The sequence below is a fragment of the Ipomoea nil genome, unplaced genomic scaffold (genome assembly GCF_001879475.1).
Source record: "Ipomoea nil cultivar Tokyo-kokei standard unplaced genomic scaffold, Asagao_1.1 scaffold0482, whole genome shotgun sequence".
In the NCBI taxonomy this organism is placed as follows: Eukaryota; Viridiplantae; Streptophyta; class Magnoliopsida; order Solanales; family Convolvulaceae; genus Ipomoea; species Ipomoea nil.
The window spans coordinates 4,588,021-4,610,000 of record NW_017616910.1 but is presented as its reverse complement, the minus strand read 5'-3'; the positions used below and the strand labels follow the sequence as shown (position 1 = coordinate 4,610,000).

At 35.6% G+C, this 21,980-nt stretch overlaps 2 protein-coding genes across 6 annotated transcripts; both read left to right on the top strand.

Annotated features, from left to right (window-relative positions):
* The first annotated feature begins 9,470 nt into the window (after nt 1–9,470).
* On the top strand, nt 9,471–16,057 carry LOC109173681 (serine/arginine repetitive matrix protein 1). Of its 5 annotated transcripts, none has more exons than XM_019322957.1 (13): nt 9,472–9,606; nt 9,746–9,835; nt 10,131–10,253; nt 10,353–10,520; nt 10,609–10,692; nt 10,830–10,972; nt 11,158–11,202; nt 11,285–11,341; nt 11,514–12,197; nt 13,225–13,563; nt 14,133–14,285; nt 14,437–14,505; nt 15,013–16,057. In XM_019322957.1, exons 1-13 carry the CDS (start codon nt 9,586–9,588, stop codon nt 15,710–15,712), a joined length of 2,676 nt encoding a protein of 891 aa, XP_019178502.1. In that variant the 5' UTR covers nt 9,472–9,585; the 3' UTR covers nt 15,713–16,057. The 5 variants fall into 5 exon arrangements, with proteins under 5 accessions (XP_019178505.1, XP_019178504.1, XP_019178506.1 ...); XM_019322958.1 differs by having other exon boundaries at nt 10,830–10,963; nt 15,013–15,880; XM_019322960.1 differs by lacking the exon at nt 14,133–14,285 and having other exon boundaries at nt 9,471–9,606; nt 15,013–15,880.
* A 92-nt stretch (nt 16,058–16,149) lies between these two features.
* Nucleotides 16,150–21,109, top strand: LOC109173683 (protein plastid transcriptionally active 16, chloroplastic). Its single transcript, XM_019322963.1, has 6 exons — nt 16,150–16,227; nt 18,306–18,943; nt 19,149–19,598; nt 19,748–19,816; nt 19,942–20,000; nt 20,264–21,109. The coding sequence occupies exons 2-6, from the start codon at nt 18,518–18,520 to the stop codon at nt 20,892–20,894; spliced, it is 1,635 nt and encodes a 544-aa protein (XP_019178508.1). The 5' UTR covers nt 16,150–16,227; nt 18,306–18,517; the 3' UTR covers nt 20,895–21,109.
* The last annotated feature ends 871 nt before the right edge of the window (nt 21,110–21,980 follow it).

Sequence of the window (21,980 nt, the reverse complement as noted above, 5' to 3'; positions counted from 1 at the left end):
AACCTTAGTCATATTTTCTAATTATTCTTACTGTGAAAATAGTTTAAATGGTGATTTAAAAAAAAAAAAAAGTTTTCTGTTTTTAAGGTGAGGTGAGAATAACTTCATCATATGATGCGACAAAGTTATGGTTTAATGGGGATTTTGATGAGTTCAAGGAATTCAGATCACAGTAAGTATATTAACTGCATATACTTAAATAATTATGTCTATGCTGCCTATGCAATTCAGCTGATTTAGATGCTGTAATTTTTGTATTTTTTTTCTAAGTTTAAAAGTGCAAGATCATCCTGTAAAGAGTATAAGCACTGGCAATATGCACTCGGAATCCGCTGGCATTAGTGGTTTCAAAAATGGTGAACTGATTGTGTCTACAATATATGATCTATATAAGCTTGCAGTGGTGAGTGATTTATTATTATTTTTTTCTGTCAAATGTTTCATCTTATGCTGACCCTAATTGTTTTAAAAATATTACAGGATGGTCATTTATTATGTCCCTGCTGAAATAATGGCTATAGAGGCTTCAAAAGGTGAGTAGTACTACCTAGCGTGCATGAAACCGGGGTGTAATAGGAAACTTAAGAAAAAGGAAGGATACCTATTGTGTGAAAAGTGTCAAAAACAATATCAGGAAGGTACAACCCGATATCAAGTGGTGATAAAAGCCTTAGACAAAACAAAAGATGCCCCATTCCTTCTATGGGATAGGGAAGTGGCTGAATTGGTTGGCATTCCAGCTGTTGTTTTGTATAAGAAGTACAGAAAGGTAGTTCCAGAAAGGTACCTTTCTGTACCTTTCCTTCTATGGGATAGGGAAGTGGCTGAATTGGTTGGCATTCCAGCTGTTGTTTTGTATAAGAAGTACAGAAAGGTAGTTTATTAATTCCACATTAATTTTATTTACTACCTAGGACCACAATTTAATGTTAATTACCGTAATACTTAGCAGGTTGATGTTGACATTCCACCTGAATTGGAGGTACTTACTGGGATGAGAATGATTTTCAAAGTTGGGTTTAAGAGAGCACAAATGATAGGCCTTAATCCATGTTTCAATGTACTGAAAGTCCTTAGGCATGAGGACTTATTCTCAAGCTATTGTGACAAATTGTTTGATAATCAAGAGAAAGATCTCATTTCACATATGATTGAAGAGAATGAAAACCATAGTCAACATTCTGAGGTGAAATTTTTTAACTTTTAATTGAATTACATATACATATACACAGTTAGAAATTCAGTTCAAACTTATATTGATTTCCTAATTTGCAGGAAGCATCTAAGGGAGAAGAGGTCAATAGTCCTGCTAATACACAGCCCTCACAAACCCCGCTGAATGATAAAGCTGATTTAGATTCTGTGAAAAGATCATTGATGGATGAGTTTTCATCCTCAAAAGGGATGAAAAGGTCTAAGGTGGCAGTAGTGAAGAAGGAAAAACAGGACTGAAAGACTAATTGGAGTTTTTAAAAACTTTCAAAACTATGAATTGTGCTAAGTTTTTTATATTTATGATCCACTTAAACTCTTATTTTGTGTTCCTTTTAAACTCTGAAGACAGTTGATGTGGATGTATTTTGTTATTTTGTGTGCCTATTTTATATTATGTTTTGGTTATCTATTGTTAGATGTGTTACTATTATTCTCTCTGTTTTTTTTTTTTTTTTTTTGTGTGTGTGTGTGTGTGTTTAACAAAGTATTCAGGATGTTTACTTAAATGACTTTTATGGCAAGGTCAATGAGTACATGAGCCTGAGGATGCAGTTGGAATTGCTTCAAGACCAGCATCAAGAATGATAATACTTAGATAATTTTGGTGGTATAATTCAATGTTACCTAAGTTCACTAAAGTGTATTTCTAATTCACTGCCAATATAACTATTTTTCATGTTTTCTCTCTATTCTGACTATATAACTGCCAAGTCATATATAAAAAACCTAAGGTAAAAAAAAATACAAACAACAATATCATTCAACATTGGAAAATTAATTCAAAACCCAAAACCCAAAACCCAAAACCCTAAAAAAAAAAAAAAAAACCAAAAACTTACTGTAATTAAAATACTTTTTCAACCAAAAAAAAAAAATATGAACATGGCTAATTCAAGACCAGCATAAAGAATGATAGTACTTAGACAATTTTGGTGCTCTAATTCATTGTAACCTAAGTTCACTAAAGTGTATTTCTAATTGACTGCCAATCTCACTATTTTTCATGTTTTCTCTTTATTCTGACTATATAACTGCCAAGTCATATATAAAAAAACCTAAGGTAAAAAAAAAATAAAATCAACAATATCATTCAACATTGGAAAATTAATTCAAAACAAATAAAGTAGTTAGTGGTTAAGTATTAGTTATAGGTCAAGTTTCATCGATTGATACATTTAAGTCATAAATATAGATTGACTAATTATTTTTGGAGATCTCAAAATGATTTAGATATTTCGATTTCTATTACATATCTCTAAGATCGAATACAGGGAGCATAGAGATTTGAAAGCTAAGAATCTGTGTAAACATTACTTTTTTTTTTTGAAAGCTAGAAATCTGTTTAAAGTGTGGCTGCTACTATTGATTCTTACAGTGAATACAAACCTCAATAAAAACCAACATTGTCCAAATTTTTTTTAAAAAAAATAGAAAACCAAAAACTTACTGTAATTAAATTACTTTTTGAACAAAAATAAAAGTAATTTTGGGTCTGAATAATTCCTAGTATATGTGAATAATTGTTCAGAATACTTCAAGGCATGAAAGATTATCACTAATGCATCAGATTTTAAAAGATTTGGATTCCTTAAATTAACTTAAACTAAAAAACTGTTTTAAAAGAATAAGAGGTGAAAAGTGTTAAGTATTAGTCCAAGTTTAAAAACAAAAAATTACAAAACCAAACCGTTACTGTAATTATAATACTTTTTTGCCAGAAAATAAAAAGAATTTTTTGACCTAACAGTTTGGTGACATTAATCAAAATTAGCTGTTATAATTTATTAAAGATGACTAAATTGAAATAATATAGTAAACAGTTCTTAAAAAAAGGATTTTTCAATTCAATGAACTCTATAAATACACCAATAGACATTTTGAACTTCAAAATTTGCCAAATCTAACAAATATATCACTTTAAAAAACTGTGCAGCAGAAAAATTATTAAGCATTTGCAAAATTCTTGGAAAAAGAATGTCAGTAATTTGCTAAGAGAGAATCAATCAAGAATCTACATTATTAATAACTTGGGAACACCATTATTTACTGAAGAAATTAAATAGCACACACTGATAGCACACACCATGATTGTCTACTTTTCAAAAAACTACCTTGCTGTAAAGTTTTTTTACAATTATAAATAATGAACATCTAAGAAACCTTAATACAAATATCAGTTATTCAATATTCATAAATCTAAACTGAAAAAAATAATACAGAGATTAGGACACACAGAATATGTAGATGAGGCAAATTAAGAAATCTACAATCATGGGCAACAAGAGGAGGCACCTGAATGACAACAGAGGTACAATATTATCTCTTACTTCATGCTTATTGCAATTGCTTTTTGTAATGCCGTTCTATTTTAGCCACAATCTTCTTCATCTGAAACACATAAATGAGATAATTAGTATAGTTCTAACTATAGGTTAGACTGTCAAAACTATACATTTTTTGGCAGTCAAAGAGTGCATATTTCAATTGCGAACGCTAAGTTACAACAGAGCTGCCTCAAAAATTATACATGTTCTTCGTAATGCACAGCTAACCTAATTATTAGAAGTAAATAAGACATGCAATTAAAAGAATGTACTTACCTTTTAGGAAGGAATTAGCGCAGTAGCTTAGAGAACCCAAATGGCGAACTATTTCTCAAGCCATTAGTCTTTAACAAAAGAAAGTAATTAGGGTTATGTTTCGGCGAATGAAATATGAGACTATAGGCTGCAAATCTGGGTATTTGGTAAGAATCAATGTAATTAATATACTATAGGATTGGAGATTAGAGCTGCGAACCAAGAGTTCGAAGCTATGGTTTAGTGTAGAGTAGAAGAAGCTTAAAAACGGATACGGATCGGAAACCATGGATTACATACTTGATCAGACAAATTCACGAGAACGGAGGATTAGGAAGGGAGATACATTTCGGACATGGCGAGTACTTTGCAGAGGAAGGGAGATACAGTAGGAGGCAGCTGAGAGAGAGAGAGAGGCGGATGAAGTTGAAATATCGGGTTAGGGCAAAAACGAACCGTTTTATATCTATACATTATTGGGCCGGGTTTAATATACATATTTGCGTAATTATATTGGGTTTCAATCATCTGGGTCAGTAGGCCTGATTTTTATATGGACTTCAATTCTAAACGAAAATTATGTTTAATAGCAATATTAGGTAAGTGTAGTATATTCTTCAGTAGGCCTAGGTAGTACATTTAGCCATATAAATTACTGTACCTTTATATTTTTTGAAGAATACATTAATGTACACTTATTATATTGATTTATTCTTACTAAAAAATGTACATTATCTACATAAATGATCTAAACTGAAGTCTCTAAAAAATTTACTTTTTAAAATAGTGTCCACACAATATGATGGAACATATTGTGTGGAATAAGGATTACAATGTAGTTATGTTTAATGAATTTATTTTTTTACTTTGCAAATTAGGTTGTCTAATAATGGTCTAATTATTTATGCTTTGTGGACTATATTTTTAATTGCAATTATTATGGCACTCATGTGCGTTTTGTTTACTTATATATATCTTAGAAAAATTGGATAATTCTTCATCAACAGATACTCATGCTCAAGGTACAGACCAAAGTAATGCACCGATTCGTATAAGGTCTTCAATTAGCAGGTGTTTTACTCAAGATATTACACCAATGAGTAACATAAGCAACGGTAAAACTCTTACCTAATTGCGATATATAGTTAGGTTGAATTAATTGTCTATACATAATTTGAGAGTGAAAATTTGTGTAAAGTTTGTAGGCTAACTAAGAATCTACGACTAAGAAGTGTACAATCACCCAATGAGGCTAAAGAAATTGAAGAGTTTGCAAACTGGATAGCTAATATAGGTGACGGAACACTTGGTAATTCAAGTGATGGTGAAGCAGATATTATAATTCCAGATGAGTTATTGCTACATTGTGATAATGATCCTATTGCTACAATTGTTGATAGCACCTTCCCTAACTTTAGACTTGGTCATGTGGATATGTCATATCTTAAGGATAGTGCTATATTGGCTCCAACATTGGATGTGGTAGATAGCATTAACAAATACATGAATGATCATAATCCAGCAGAGGGTAGGACGTACTTGAGTTGTGATTCAGTTTGTAAGTCAGATTCAAATGCCGATATGTTAGCGGATTTGCACACTCCTGAATTCTTGAATGGTCTGCGATGTTCTGGAGTACCTAATCATGCTTTGACTTTGAAAGTTGGATCACCGGTTATGCTCTTGAGAAATATTGATCGCACTCTTGGCTTATGCAACGGTACAAGGTTGATTGTAACAAGGTTAGCTGATCACGTGTTGGAAGGCCAGATAATGTGCGATACAAATACAGGTACTAGAGTACTAATTCCCATAATGTCACTTACACCGTCTGATCCAAGATTGCCTTTCAAATTTCAACGAAAGTAATTTCCTGTGATGTTATCCTATGCCATGACAATAAACAAAAGTCAAGGACAAACTCTTTCAAGAGTGGGATTGTTTTTAAAAAGACTCGTCTTTAACCATGGGCAAATGTACGTAGCTGTTTCAAGAGTTAGCAATCCAAGGGGTTTAAAAATATTGATTTGTGGCGAAAATGTAACATGTCTAAGTAAGACAAAAAATGTTGTGTACAAAGAAGTTTTCAACAATGTGTAATCAAATTACAATTTTATTCATTTCAAATTTATTAGATTTTCAATAACTATATTTTATACTGTATATATAATATACTATACATATGGCCGTGCATCGCACGGGTGCAACTACTAGTCTATACCAATACCAATACTAATAATAAACTACCACAATGAAATTTTATTTTAAAAAAATATGAAATGATCCATATTTCTGTTGAACTTCTCAAAAGTTTTCAACATTCAAAAACCTGAAAAAAAAATGATCAATTAACGAAACAACATAAAAGTAGAATACAAAATACTTGAGAGACTATTAATAAAACAATATCAAATAAAAGGTTTTTACAACATAGAAGTAGAATACAAAATACTAATTGAACACTATTAAAAATTATTAGATCAACACTATAAAAAGGAATATATTTCACAAAGTAAGACAAATATTAAAAAAAAAACAAAAAAAACAAAAAACAAAAAACAAAAAACAGAACAACAATGTTCACCATTACCTCTTGGTCTTGTATACGCATTCTTTAGATTTGATTGTCTCGTTGTCTCCTCCTCCTGGTATTTCATATGTGCGTAGATATTGCCCGGTCCAGAGTGTATAGAGAGGCCATGATGATTGAGCTTTGAAGTTACTGTATTTGTAAACAATCGGCTACAATCTTTCTACTCTAGATGAACTGCACTGCTTGCTTTGTTTACCATTAGAGGAGGTATTTATAGAATAGGTAATTAAAGCAATTCTTGTGGATACCAAAGAGTCCTAATGATTCCAATGAACGTAATAAATATACAATACTTGGATAACCAAATGTTGGAGCAAATTACACTTTTGGTCCTATGACTATAGGGGGCGTGTTAATTTCAGTACTTGACTTTCAAAACTAACAATTTAGTCCTGTAACTATGCAATTTTTAACACATTTGGTCCTCCCGGCCAAATCACCGGTCAAATTTGGCCGGAAAAACGTAACCCATTTTTAATTAAATATAAGTGGGGGCAAAACGGTCCTTTCATGTTCTTCTTCTCCCTTCTCCTCCTTCTTCGTTCTTCTTCCTTTGCAGCAATGCCGGGTGCTAGTTAACAAAAATGGGTCCAACAATTTGCAGCGATGCTGTATAGGGCCGCCGGTGGTGCGAGTTTGCTAGAGGGTGGGGCCACGGCAGAGATGGCTTTGTTGGAAGCATAGTTAAGACCAAAAATCAGCATCCTCTGAACCAATTTTTTAGGCTTTAAAACATTGCAATATGTAATACTAAGAAGAGATTTGAATAACCACGTGAAGTGAAGAGCAAAAATGCTAATTTTATTGTGATGCTGCCAATATATCTCCAGAGCAAAAATGCCCCAAATTTCTCTGGTTTTTGCTACCGCAGAGGAAGACGATGGAGTTAGTGGATGACTGAAAAGTTGTTTTGTCAATTAGTTGACAGAAACTTCATGCTGCTGCTTTGTGGTTGTGGATAAAATGTGCCGCCCAAGCCAACACGATATTTGGACGACAAAAATTAAAAATCTGTATCAGTTCTTCCGTTTCCGGCCAGCGGTGCAAGGAAGAAGGAGAAGTGACTTGAAAGGACCATTTTGCCCCCATGACTAAATAATTTTAAAAGGTTTACATTTTTCCGGCCAAATTTGGCCGGTGATTTGGCCGGAAGGACCAAATGTGTTAGAAATTGTATAGTTACAGGACTAAATTGTTAATTTTGAAAGTCAAGTACCGAAATTAACACGCCCCCTATAGTCATAGGATCAAAAGTGTAATTTGCTCCCAAATGTTGTATATGGAAATCTGAACAGTCGTTTATATATTCTTTAAAGTTCGTAAACTGAGCAAATTTTTACTTTCTTAATATATTGGTAAACCATTGAATTGAATGCAATACATTAACTAAACGACTGTGTTTTAAGTGAGCGGGAAAATTTTTCCTATCTTCATTTACTGCTGCTTATTGCTATTTTATATTAGAGGATAAGGTCATGTACTATCCAAATGGAAACTAAAATGGGCATTAATCCTTATTTTATACTAGTTTTTTCACGCGCATTGCGCGAATAAGATAATGCCCAATGATTATTTTTAAATAAGTAATTCGGAGTATATCAATGCAAGATTATATATAGGAGATGTTAATGCATAGGTAATTGAATGTTGATTTTGTTTATTTAAAATCAGTAATTCAAAGTATATATAAATGCAAGATAATATATAAGATATTGATTATAATTGTCACTATAATAAATGTTTGCAACTTTGTAATAACGTTGGTCTAAATACTTAGTGTAAAAATGATAGTCTAAATAAATACTACTTTCGATTTAAATTTCTCTAAGTTTTCTTTATTCTCTTTTGGGTAGCATTGTCATTGTCTTCATCTTCAGTACTTGTCAGCATCTTTTTTTTTTTTTTTTTTTTTTTTTTTTTTTTTTTCGTAGTATGTCATGTGCAATTGGGTTACTGGTGGTAGCTTAAAGGGCAGCGTCATGCAATGAGATTATGGTGTAGTAAGTTTTAGATTTGTCTTGCTGTGTACGTATAAATGTTGAATGAATTCAACCCTTCTCAACACGAGTTGACTTTTTAAAGATCCATTACCCACTATCACCCAAAAAAACTTGATCCATGCGGAATGAATTCAGATAGATATCTGTTAATGTTATGCTATGGACCCGTGTCCAGCATGCATGCTGGACACGGTAACGGTGCCGTTAGTGGCACTAACGACACCGTTATCTTCCACTTTTTTTTTTTTTTTTTTTTTTTTAAATTTCAGACCGCTTCGTTATAGGAGTATATGTTCATAATTTTATCACTATATGTTCATAATTGTAAGTTCATAATGTCAGAGCTCTGTGTTCATAATTCCATAACTGTACATTCATACTTCCATAACTATACATTCATAATTCCGTAACTGTACATTCATAATTCAATAACTGTAAATTCATAATTTTCGAAGCTCTATGTTCATAATTTTATCACTATATGTTCATATTGTAAGTTCATAATGTCAGAGCTTTGTGTTCATAATTTCATAACTGTACATTCATAATTCCATAACTGTACATTCATAATTCCCTAACTGTACATTCATAATTCCATAACTGTACATTCATAATTTTCGAAGCTCTATGTTCATAATTTTATCACTATATGTTCATAATTGTAAGTTCATAATGTCAGAGCTCTGTGTTCATAATTCTATAACTTACATTCATAATTTCATAACTGCACATTCATAATTTCATAACTGCACATTCATAATTTCATAACTGTACATTCATAATTTCATAACTGTATATTCATAATGCCACAAACGAATAACACCGTTAACAACAAGACAAAATTAAATTTTTTGCGTTTTCCCTAAAAACGCCGTCGTTTTAGACTCGTGTCCACAATACATTATGGACACGAGTCCACATCATAATTTACGGATATCTGTGGAGCGGATTGAAATTGTTTTGTAATTGGGCTTCAGCCCATAAAATGTTAATTTGGGTATGATAAACATACAGCCTAAAAAGTTAGCCCAGAAGCCGTGGAAGCATCTGATGCACTTCCATATCTAGTTCCAACTTTTAACTTGCAAGCCAGTAGCCGCTCCTTCGTCCGCCCGAGCTCCCACATCCGATTTGGGGAAAATATCAACCATCAATACTCGCCCGCTAAACCATTAGAATTCTTCACAAACCCTAGGAAATGTCAGGAGGGTTTTTCCGGGTACGAATTACTCGATTTCCATGTTTTTTTTTTTTGTTGAACTTTCTGCGTCCACTGGAAAATAGCTTGTAGATCCGAGTTGTTTAACGCTTTGAAGGTGCTTGAATTTGTTTTGTTTTGTATTGTTTGATGATGTTAGGGCACGTCCGCCGATCAGGATACTCGCTTCTCCAACAAGCAAGCTAAGCTATTGAAATCGCAGAAGTTCGCTCCCGAATTGGAGCATCTGGTTTGTATTTCTAGCTCTTTGTTCAAATTATTTGTGTAACTACACTATGTGAACTTCTAGTGACCTTAATTTTGATGAGCTTTTGTATGGTCAGATTTACATCGCATTTACAGTTGTTAGTTGGTCTCTGAATTGTGCTTTTATGTCCACGTGACGGAAGTTGAGATGGGGCCATGGTTTCAAACCTGACTACTTTTGTTTTTACTTGCTTGTTAGTGTGCTTACTGTGTTATGGATTTGGCTGGGTTTTATTGGCATTTGAATATTTGTTTTGCTGGTTGATCGGTGTGGATAGGTGGATATGGGGAAAGTAAAGATGGATGTAATGAGACCTTGGATAGCGAAGCGAGTTACTGAGCTCGTAGGGATTGAAGATGAAGTGCTTATCAACTTCATATATAGTCTTCTAGAAGGAAAGGTAGTGCACTAGTGCCACATGGTTTGAACTTATTTCATTGTATTCACTACTATAATTTGATTTGGGATGCACTGCCTTGGTGTGTGCTGCTGTATGCAGGATGTTAATGGGAAAGAGGTTCAAATTCAACTGACTGGATTCATGGAAAGGAATACTGGAAAGTTCATGAAAGAGCTCTGGTCACTACTCCTTAGTGCACAGAACAATGCAAGTGGTGTTCCTCAGCAGTTCCTGGATGCCAAGGAAGAGGAAACAAGGAAGAAAAAGGTCTTTCTCCCATTTTTGTTGTGATATGGCTTCTTATTTAGCTGTCAGATGCTGTTTTGTCTCATGTGTTCTTGGGTTGTGATTGTAGGCTGAGACTGATCGAATAACAAATGAAATACAGAGGAGAAAAGAGAGAGAATATCAAGAACTTGAGCAAGAAAAAAAGAAGGCGGTTAGTCTTCAATTTTCCATGACAGAGTTCCTTCACCTAGTATTGGGTTTTTGTTTTAACTTTGGTTTGTGTTTCATGTTAATCAGCTTGCTTCTGCAATTATTTGGGTTCATGTCCTTTACCTCAAACTACTGTAGGACGGCGATGTTGACATTTCAAGAGATACGCATGCTGCTTTGGAACCATCTTCAAAGCATCACACTAGGGATTCCCCCATGCCTTCAGCTGAAAAGGTGTATGCTGACAAAAATGGTTCAAGAGGAAGAAACAGGTCAGAAAGGGATGAAGTGTATGCTAATAGTTATCATTGTATTATTATTGGCTTGATTCTATTTTCTAAAAGTCACTCCTAAGGATGTGTTGACTTGTTATTTTTGTAAGTGACTCAAAAGTCTTCATAAAATTGCGTAGTAAATATACTTTTATGTGCTGCCTCTATAAGACATATCTTTATTATGTTTCCAGGGCCTCAAGGTCTCCAAACTCAGCTGATCATTCACCACTACCAAGGTAATAATCTTCGTATTAATTTGAATTTGTCTCCATTTTTATTACAATTCTGCTTGGTGACTAATTTATTTTCTTGGTTCAGGGACAGACGTTCAAGGTCAATTAGCAGGTCATTTTCCAACTCTAGGAGTTACTCAGGGTATGCTTCCCATGCTATAGCAAATATTTATCATATCTTAATTGGTTGTGTTCCATATTTTCCTTTTCTTTCTCATCTTGTTGGCCAGTAATTGCATTTCTTTTGTGTGAATTTCCCTTTTTGTAAAAGCACAAGTGCTAATGTCCTGGCTATCTGATGCTTGTTTCTGCAGGGAAAGGCGTAGGTCAAGGAGTAGATCTAGTCCTGAACAAAGAGGGCGTTCCATATCTTCTGAAAGGGCACGCCCCTCTCCGGTGAAGCGGTCAATTACACCTCGCCATAAATATTCACCTCGACGATCTGTGTCTGTGTCTCCACCAAGGCGAAGGCGTAGATCGGTGTCTCGTTCACGTCGTAGGTCACCTTCTCCTACGCGATACCGCAGGCATTCTCCATTGCGACGTAGGTCGAGGTCTCCAAAACGACGAAGATCACGATCACCAATCTGGCGTAGGTCAAGGTCACCAATTCGACGGTCACCAATGAGACATCGACTCCGGTCACCTTTAAGGCCTCGGTCACCTTTAAGGCGTCGATCTCCATCTCCTGTTCGTCGAAGAACGCCATCCCATATACGTCATAGATCACCATCCCCCTTCAAGCGACGTTCCAGACATTCTCCTTTGAGTCCACGGCGTGGTTCTCCAACTACTGTTCGACGCCCCATTTCTGGCCGCAGGGTATCCAGGTCCCCAGTCAGGAGAAGATCTAGGTCACCTATTCAAAGGAGGTCTGCTTCACCTGAATACTCGATTTCTGCATCACCAGTTCATCACAGGGCCCTTTCACCAATTAAGAAGAGAACACCAAAGCGTGAGAGGATGTCACCTGTTCATTCTCCTCCGGAAAGAATGAGGTACATCTAGTATTTATTGCACAGGCTTAATAGCGGGTGCGTTTAGTAACTGGAAAAATGAGTCATCTTTCTAGAGAAATGAATAACTGCAGAAATAGAAAAACTGAAAAATGGAAAACTTGTTTACTTACATTTTTCCAAATTGGAGAATAGAGACATTCTCCATTTTTCAGAATTTAGAGAATCTATTTAACCAATTCTCCAATTTGGAGAAATGGAAGCACCTTTAATGGATGAACAGTAGGTCTTTATTTGAACCTTGACAGCTATGTTTCAGCATTCCCCCCCTCATTTCATTTCAGACTGTTTTTCCCCCTCATTTCATTTCAGCTCTTTTTCCCCTTTCTTTTTTCTTTTCTTTCCTTTCTTCTTCAATTCTCCCTGCATTTTTTTCACTTCAGCTCCCTTTAATTTTTTTTTTCCTTTTCTTTTCTTCCTTTAATTTTCCCTTTTTCTTCCATTTCATTTCAACTCCTCCTCTCTCTGTCTCTCTCTTTCCTTTATTCTTTGATTTTCCCTTTCTTTCATTTCTTCTTCACACAAACCTTAGACTCTCTAAAAGCGCATTTTTTTTCACAATTAAAACAAATTAATTTAAATAGTTGCAATTTATTTATTAATTATTAATGTTTGTTACCTTTTAAGTACTTAGCATTAGTGTATTGAGTTTATGATTATATGATTATATAATTCTTGAAAATTGAGTTTGGAAAATCAAATTGGAAAACTAGAGACATGAAAACTTGGAGAAAGGAAAACTGGAAAATAGAATATTGGAGAAATGGAAAACTCAAAAGATGAAAAACAGAGAAATGGAGAGAACAGGTATAATTTTTGTGATCCTTAGAGTGTTGATAGTATTCGGAGTTCCTCATCCTAATGTGTATGATTTGAATTGGAACCACAGCTAATTATATAAGAGTGGTTTCTGATGTATTTTGACACTGCTAGGGAACTAAATATATTGACTCTGCCTGTAGAATTTACTTGGTAAGTTAATTTTGATCGGCATAAAACACTTTTGTAGAAGCCATGGGAAATACTCTCCCAGCCGTTCATCTTCAGAGGATGGTTCACAACCTACAGTGGTTCGTAAGGAATCCAATATTGTGGGACGCAGGCAACCTATTTCTTCTAGGTCACCAAGGAGCGATTTATATGATAGAAAGTCTTCACATCATAAAAGGTCACCTTCACCACGGAAGTCCCCATCTTTTTCAGAATCTCCACCCCGTAGGTCTCCTCCATCTATGTCAGAATCTCTGGCTCGTCGGTCTCCATCTATTTCAGACTCTCGACAGCGTAAACCCCCATCCATTTCAGAATCTCCACCAGCTGCCAGGGAAAGAAGTCCCAGTGAAGAGAGGTCTCTTATCCTTTCTGTGCTTTCTGTGAACTCATATATGTTTACTTATTAAAAAGTTCTCTGATTTTGAAGAGTCTGTTTAATTTTTTTTATTTTTTTTTTTAAAAATAAATAAATCCAATGTGGTTTATATTTGTACAAGTGTGTGTCAATTTGCCTTTATCTAATTTGCAGAAACAAGATAGTATCAAATCTATCATGAAATGATAATGCAGAGGAATTAATAGCGTAATATTTGATTGGTCAGGAACTTATTTTAGAAAGTAAAGTTAAGGAAGGGTTTGTTTTGTTTTGTTTTTTTTTTTTTTGTTTTTTTTTTTTTAAAGTTTTAAATTAAATGCTTAAAATCTTGATCTGTGATTATATTTGTTTAATCCTTGAAGGGAATAATTCAATTGATTTAATTGAAGATACCCTTTGTTATTAGTAGATTGGATTGGATGTTAATAAATGAATAATACATTAATACTTGAAATCCACTGCAATAAAAGCCTAAAAGGTGCAGTGTTTCATATCTTTTTGTTGTATGTGTTCTGATGGATGAACATGGCTTCTATCTATTACTATAGGTCAAGGAGTCCCAATAAGAGAATTTTGAATGAAAGGAGGGGAAAGATAATTCGAACTGGAAGTCCAAGTCCTTTGAGAAAACAAAGAGAGCATAAATTGCATCATGATGCATATGAGAGAAGCCCAGATGAGAGGGATGTGAATTCTTTAAGGTAGTTACTAAATGCTTGTCTCTCATTTTTAGATGTAACCTTTGTGATTTTGTTGCAAGACTTTATCAATCAAAATCAATATATTTTTTTAATCTGAAATTCAGTAGTTTTCTGTGTGCTTTTCTGAGATGTGCTGGTTCTGGATTTTTAGGGGACCTGTTGAGACTAGGAGCCACTCTAATGGGTCTGGGTCAAGGAAGCCAAAAGAAGCCATGAGAGGGTCTGTTGCAATTGCTATTCTCTTACAATTAGGGGTGTTAATGCTGGCTGGCCCGTGGGCTAGATTTTTTCAAACCTAGCCCGTTTCGAGTGGGCTCAAAGACTCAGCGGGCCAACTTCAAAACATAAAAAAAAAATATTAGTTCTAATTTTTTAGTTTTGTTTAATAATGGTAGGTTACACAGCAAGGCAGATTGCTGCCTTGCTGTGTGTGTGTGTATATATATATATATGTACATATATTGGAAGCCTGTGGCCTGCGGGCTAACCCGCGTAGCCTGCCAACCCGCATGGGCCAAGGCTGCGAGGCCTGCATTTTCACGGGCCAAATACTTTAGGCCCTAACCTGCTCCACCGCCGGGCGGTTTAGGGCTGGCCCGTGGGTTTCGGCCCACTTTGACACCCCTACTTACAACATTTCTTTTCACTTCCAAACTCATGATAGAAGTCTCATGTATACCTATATTATTTAATACGTCTTTTTAATGTGTTTGTTTTTTGTCAACAGTGAAAAAGCATCTGGAAGGATGGATCACATCAAAGATTTTGATGATCGACAGAGGTCACCTGTGACTCATAGAGGCTCACATGTAGCTAAGAAGGATAGGGAATCATTGGATCTGGAGAGCCCCAAAGCTGATGAGAAGAACCTCAGTCGTTTAAATGCCATCCAGGGAGAGGATCAGCCTGTTGAGGCAAAACATTTACATGAGACATCTAGGAAAGTGGAGGATGTTGAACAAATAATTTATAAGAATTCAGGTTCTGAGGAATGTGATAAGCGAAGATCTAGAGTTAAGGAAAAGAGGAAGCACAAGAGATCTGTCAGACATGAGTCAACTTCTGATGATGATTCTAGTTATGATTCAGGTGTGGATGAGAGGAAGGAGGCTAAGAGGAGGAAGAAAGAAGAGAAGAAAGAAGAGAAGAAATTGAGGAAGGAGGAGAAGCGTCGACGTCGGGATGATAGACGTCGTAAGAAGGAAGAGAGGCGTGCTGGGAAACAAAAATTGAAGTCAGATAATGCTATATCTTCGCCTTCTGATGCTGAGAAGACTAACGATGGTAATGTTTCGGATGAGGACCTTGCCAGAAAAGAGTTTCATGGACGTGAGATTGAAGGGACGGATTCAGCGAAGAAGCTTGAAATTGAGTTGCGAGAGAAGGCTCTTGAGTCTCTCAGAGCAAAAAAGAGCATTGGCCACTAATTTGCATGCTGCTCTAGGACATTGGGCTGTTACTGAATCATTATAATCATTTCACTGTTTGTTTTATTTTACCAAGACTTTTGCATGGGTGTATTCTGTATGGATGCTTAATCCAGTCTATCTTTACTTCTGACAGCTAAAATGCCTAAATGAAGATTTCCTGAGCTACTGTCTTGAGTGCAACTTTTTGCTGACCTACCTTCTAACTTTGCTGGTAATGATAGTCTCTGCTTTGTTGGGAATGTGTTTGTGATTGGTGTTTGAACAATGATGTAAATACTTGGCATATTACCTTGATATGGGTTGACTTTGTGGTTTATATCAGGCTTTGACTGATTGAGTTAATTGTCCTTTTGCTGATAAATATTATGAAGGTCATGGAAATTTATTAATCTTATTACTTCAATTACTAAGTTGTTTTTGTGGTTAATTTGATAGATGAGAAAATTTTCACCTATGTGACCTGGTTGAGCAGATCTATGCAGCTTCATACATTGAAATCTAATACAGGTGATGTACATTGATAATTTTAATTGTCTTTCAGATTATGCTTTAACAATTTAAAATTTTGATCTTACTAAGTGCTGCTTAACCCTTGCATGGCTGGCAGCTTGAAAGTTGTCCCTGGAATTGTTCATTTTATTCTTGATGCCTTGTGTTCCTGTCTTCCCCCGTTAATGCTGATGGCAACAGTTGTATCAGTATGACAGTATAGTGCATAATTAATTGTATGAAATTTTGTAAATACCACTGCTGATATCTTTTGATTGCTGTCTATATTGACGTTATATTCTTTATTCATGGTAATTCTTTCGTTTATAGTGTTCAAAATGGAGTTGCATCTCTGGTTGTTTGACTAGGTTCTCTCTCATTTACATGTTAGTGACAGATGCTTTGATTTTGTTGTAATGCCTTGTTTTAACTTCATCAAAATTAAATTTGTGCCTAGATAGTGCCACAAGTCAGATTTCCTTTTAAAATGGGATGCTCTTTATTTGCCTCTTAAGAAATGTAGTTTACTAGTTGCATAAACATGGAATTATTTCTTTTCAAGACTAGAGATTTGAATTTTGAATTATCATAAATGGATTTCTTGAGGTTCCTTAGAATCTATGAATGTGGAAACATGTAGTGTTGGAGATTGAAGAGTATACATAGAACAAGTTAGCGTAGAATGGTGTTTTAAAACACCATCCTGGGGGTTCATATTTGCTGTATAGTGCTGCTATTTGTCACTTGATAAAAAGTCTTTAATCTTGTACAACTGTCTGTTTCCTTGGCCATTTAGAATTTTGATGCATCCTTCTGGTTCTGGACAAATCAATCTTGGCTTGTTTCCTTTGGTCTGTTTGTTCTGATTCTTTTCTGCTATGAGTTTTACTGGACATTATGCCACTTTTGCTTGGTGTTGTATCTGATGGTTTCCATTTATTTCTCCTAGTTCACTTGCAAAGTTTTAGTGGAAAGTGCCTTCCATAGTTCCATGTATTTGTCCTTTCATCAGCGTAAACTATTAACTATAACGGGGTGTTTGGTTGGAGGGAATTTCAATTCGATTCTCACATAATTTTGAAGGCAAGCAAATTCCTTCATTTGGTTAGGGAATTACAATTTTGTAGAATTGAAATTTTCTCATTTTCAAGGAATTAGAATCCCATGCTCTCTTGATATTTCAATTCCATGGAATTTAGAAAGAAAAAAATAAATTTGAAACAAAATTACTCATCTTTTTAAACTTAAATACAAAATAGTGTCTTCTTCGATTGTCAACACACAATGTCAATCGGTTAGTCAATCTCAATTAAATATGTTTTCTCAAAATTTTTCTATCTATTTTATTGCTTTGATTATGTAATTCTAGAACCTATTTATATCGTGTTATATAAATTTTCAAAAGCAAAATTTGAATATAGTATTTAGGATTATTAATAATAAGCATTTTGGACTTTATAATACTTATTATTATTGCCTTTTAATTTTCATGTATACTAAATATTGAAATTAAAATTCTCAATAATTCTATTCTTGCAAATCATAATTTAAATTATCACTTTATTTTTATATTATGTATTTCTTATGAAATTACAATTATTTTCTCACTTAATTTTTTCCTTTCAACCAAATGCCCCCGTAAAGGTCACTAATTCAATGCGGTACAAGGCATGAATAGTGAAGCTGATTCTCCGATTTTTGTAAAATGAATTACCCCATGATTCACAATAAAATTCTCATTGGAATTTTTTTAATCCTCCGTATATATTTTTAGTATATTGCTAGATTGCTAGACTAGAGTGTGGGATGGTTTTTATCCTGCTTCCCAAATGTTCATTTTAATGACCTAAATTAGTTTAAATTGTTTATAGTTGATTAATTCAAATTGAGAATGTTAATAGATCGTCTTTACAGACTAATTACTAAATTAACTATCAACCAATGACTTAATTTTTCCAGATAGTTTTTATTCAATTTTTATAATATAAATAAAAATCTAAAACGAGTAATGGAGAGTAGAATTGTAGATATATCAGAAATTCAGAATCAGAATAATATATTTTTCCTCTATAGTCTTATGCCATACATACCCAGTGGTTAGGAATGTCTGGCTTGCAATTTGTGTTTGGGGATAAAATGTGCTGACATGGCTGTCTGTTATTGGCGGGAAAGCTTGCTTACTACCCATTTCATTTCATGTGCACCATCCAGACTACACCGTTGTCCCATGCTAAGCTATTTGCTTGTCTTTCACCAAAGCTAATCAAGAGCTCAATGGAGAAGTGGGAATAGGCACCGCACTAGCATTCATTCATGGCTCCAACTCTCACTTCTAATCCATTCCTCCCCAAACCCATACCCCATTCTAGACTTGTCGGTTTGCGGATTCCTAAGCTCACCGTTTTCGCTAAGAAGTCCGGTCCATTCCCGCCCTTCCGCCTTAGCAGCGCCGGTGACGATCAGGAAACCTCGCCCAATTCCAGCCCCTTCCGTTTCGACTTTGGGAAGATTCCTGATGTTAAGTCTCTGGTCCCTCTCTCGCCGACGAACTCCGCTTCCGGCTTGTCGTTCGGCCGCCAGCGCCGGAAGGACCCCGGAACGGTATACGTCGCCGGTGCTACTGGCCTAGCCGGAGTCCGCATTGCTCAGACGCTTCTCCGGGAGGGGTTTAGTGTTAGAGCTGGTGTCCCTGATCTCGCTGCTGCTCAAGAGCTTGCTGTTTTAGCTGCTCAATACAAGGTTAAATTACCTAATTTCTCACATATAACCATTAATGTGCAATTCAACTATCAGCTTAGGCTTTTAGTTGAGATGAAACACATGCTTCAATTCTATTTTTAATTACAAATCTCAATTTAATTAGGTATTTGTTTGTTTGAGTAGATGCATATAATTTAGTGAGATAACGATGGTTTGATGTTTGATGGATTTATCAATGCCATAGATAATCTCTAATGAGGAGGCGAAACGATTCAACGCGGTTCAATCTACCTTCCAAGACGCAGAATCAATTGCGAAAGCGATTGGGAATGCAAGCAAAGTTGTTGTTACCATTGGTCCTTTTGAGAATGGACCAACGGAAGAGGTCACGGCATCTGATGCCTTGCAGGTTATCCAAGCTGCTGAATTAGCTGGTGTTGGCCATGTGGCCATTGTGTACGATGGATCAGCCTCATCGTCTACATACAACGTCCTTGATGGCATTACGTCGTTCTTCAACACTCTGTTTTCGCGGTCTCAGCCATTGACACTCCAAGAATTTTTGCAGAAGATAATAGAGACGGATATCAGTTATACGCTCATAAAGACCAGCTTAACGGATGACTTTGCCCCCGAGAGCTCGTACAATGTTGTGGTGTCAGCTGAAGGAACTACTGATGCGAACGATTACAAAGTAATGTAATGTATGCTATTTCTTTTTCTTATCCTGGATTTAACTAGAAGTTTGAACACGACCCTTTACCTTTACGTTCTACCCTTTTCACTTCATGTATTTACTTCATTGCTCCTCATGCTAACGTATTGCCCTTGTGGAAAATTAAGGTTGCCAAGTCACAGATAGCTAAGCTGGTAGCAGACGTTTTCACCAACACTGCGGTGGCTGAAAATAAGGTACTTGTTCTTCTTGTTGATTGGTTCTTGATGGAGAGATAAGGTATCTGAGGCCGGCTAGTGTTTTCTCCTTAGTTATCTCATAGATAAAATACCGAAATTCTAATTCTTTTCCCCACATTCAGGTTGTGGAAGTGAGTACTGATCCCGTAGCTACAAAGAGGACTGGAGATGAACTTTTTAGGTATTGTCATCTCCACTATGATTCATACACTGGGGATTACCAGAGTTTCCTTAACATAAATTATTTGACGATCCACTCTATACAGGTTACACTGGGATTTTCACTCACTGTACATTCCATATGGAAGTGAATGTTTGATTGAATTTTGTACTGTATATGGGGACCGTCAATGTGTTTTCTGATGCATACGTACTCTAACGTTCTTGTTGTATGTTATCTAATTAATTAATGAGAATCTGAATAAGAGATGGTGATGTTTACAGTGTCATACCGGAGGATGGCCGAAGAAAAGCTTATGCAGAATCTGTTGCAAAAGCTAAGGCAGAGCAAGAAGCCGTAGAAGCAAGTGAGAAAGCTCAGCAAGCAGCTAAAGAAGAGGAAGTGAAGAAGCGTGAGCAGCAAGGAACCAAGGCCGTTAATCTTGGCAAAGAAGCTGAAGAGAAGGCTGCGGCTGCTGGAATATCAGTGGATGGCCTTTTGGATAAAGCAAAAGGGTTCAGTTCTGGACTGTCTTGGGAAAAGTTGAGCTCACAGCTTAACTCCGCTGTTCAAGAGCGCACTGAGGAGGTGGAGGAACCAAAAGCCAAAGGATTGAGCTCCGGACTGTCTTGGGAAACTTTCAGCTCGCAGCTTAAATCCGTTGTTCAAAAGGCTAGTGAGGAAGAGGAGGAGGAACCCAAAGTGCGGCTTGCTACTGTTAGGGGACAGGCCAAGGCGCGGAATTTGCCTCCACAGAAAGCAGTAGTCAAGTCTGCAGCACTGAAACCAAAACCGAAGCCAAAACCAGCAGAGGCCCCTAAGCCCAAAGCCAAACAAACTGATTCAAAGGCAGAAGTGAGAAAGGTTTTTGGTGGGCTGTTCCAACAAGAGACCATCTACATTGATGATGACTGAAAGGAGATATAGTAAGAGTATGTATCTAATTTTTCTGATTTTATTTAAATTCAACGCGTTTTACTTTTAGAGTACTTTGATGCCAAGGGTGGTTGCATTGGTTTAGAGAGACTGAGCAAGAAATATGTACAGTCCTGCACACAATAATTATCCTTGTCAATTGAGAGGTTTGGCTTGTAATTGTAATTGTAATTCCAATTATTGCTTCTACTTTAGCTTATTACCCATAACAGTTCTGATCTCCTCTGGGGCATGGAAATTGATTGCTGAAAACATCAAAAGATTAAAGATAAAGATTTGATTGAATCCCATATATCTTACATGAAAATGTGAATGAAGGGATATCTAAGCTGGTTTAACTCCGTGTGGTCATTTGCCAGCTAAAGTCACAAGGTGAGTTTCACTTAGAGCGCATTTTCGGGTGTTGGGAAGGGTCAGTAAATCAAAGGGATATTTGATTTTGATTTTAATTTTGAACTGTTAAAAGAGATAGATAAATGCTTTAATCAGTTTTTATTCTGATTCATCCTTCAAAAGTGGACAACTAGACAGATTCTATATCACAACCCTCTCATGTATTACCTAAAATTATCATGCAACATTGCTTTGTGTAATGTGTATATGTACCCAATTTTCGATAATTATGTTGGATTTTATCTAATTCAAAATCTTATTAACGTATTTCATAAGATGAAACTTGTTACCTGAATGTTACGAGTTCGATTCATGTCAGATTTCTGTCAACACCTTTTTGGTTGAACTCGTCGTACAAAATCTTCCTAATGCAGTTTAACTCTTGTATGGTTTGTGAGTTATTATACAAGATCGCAAGATTTACTCTTCACACTTTCGGGTAGCCTAAGTACATAACTACATAATAATTGCAGTATTAAGTAGCAATCCAGTAATGAATTCACACTTCCAACAGACAAATTAAATTGTGTACATTGGAATATGCATGTATATACGTATTTTTGTTGAGGTGACGAGGAAAACTCGCGACTCACATAAGAGAAATAATACAAATTCATGATTTTTGATAAGAGAATCATGTTCCACCCAATCGGTTACCCCTTTCGAGGCATG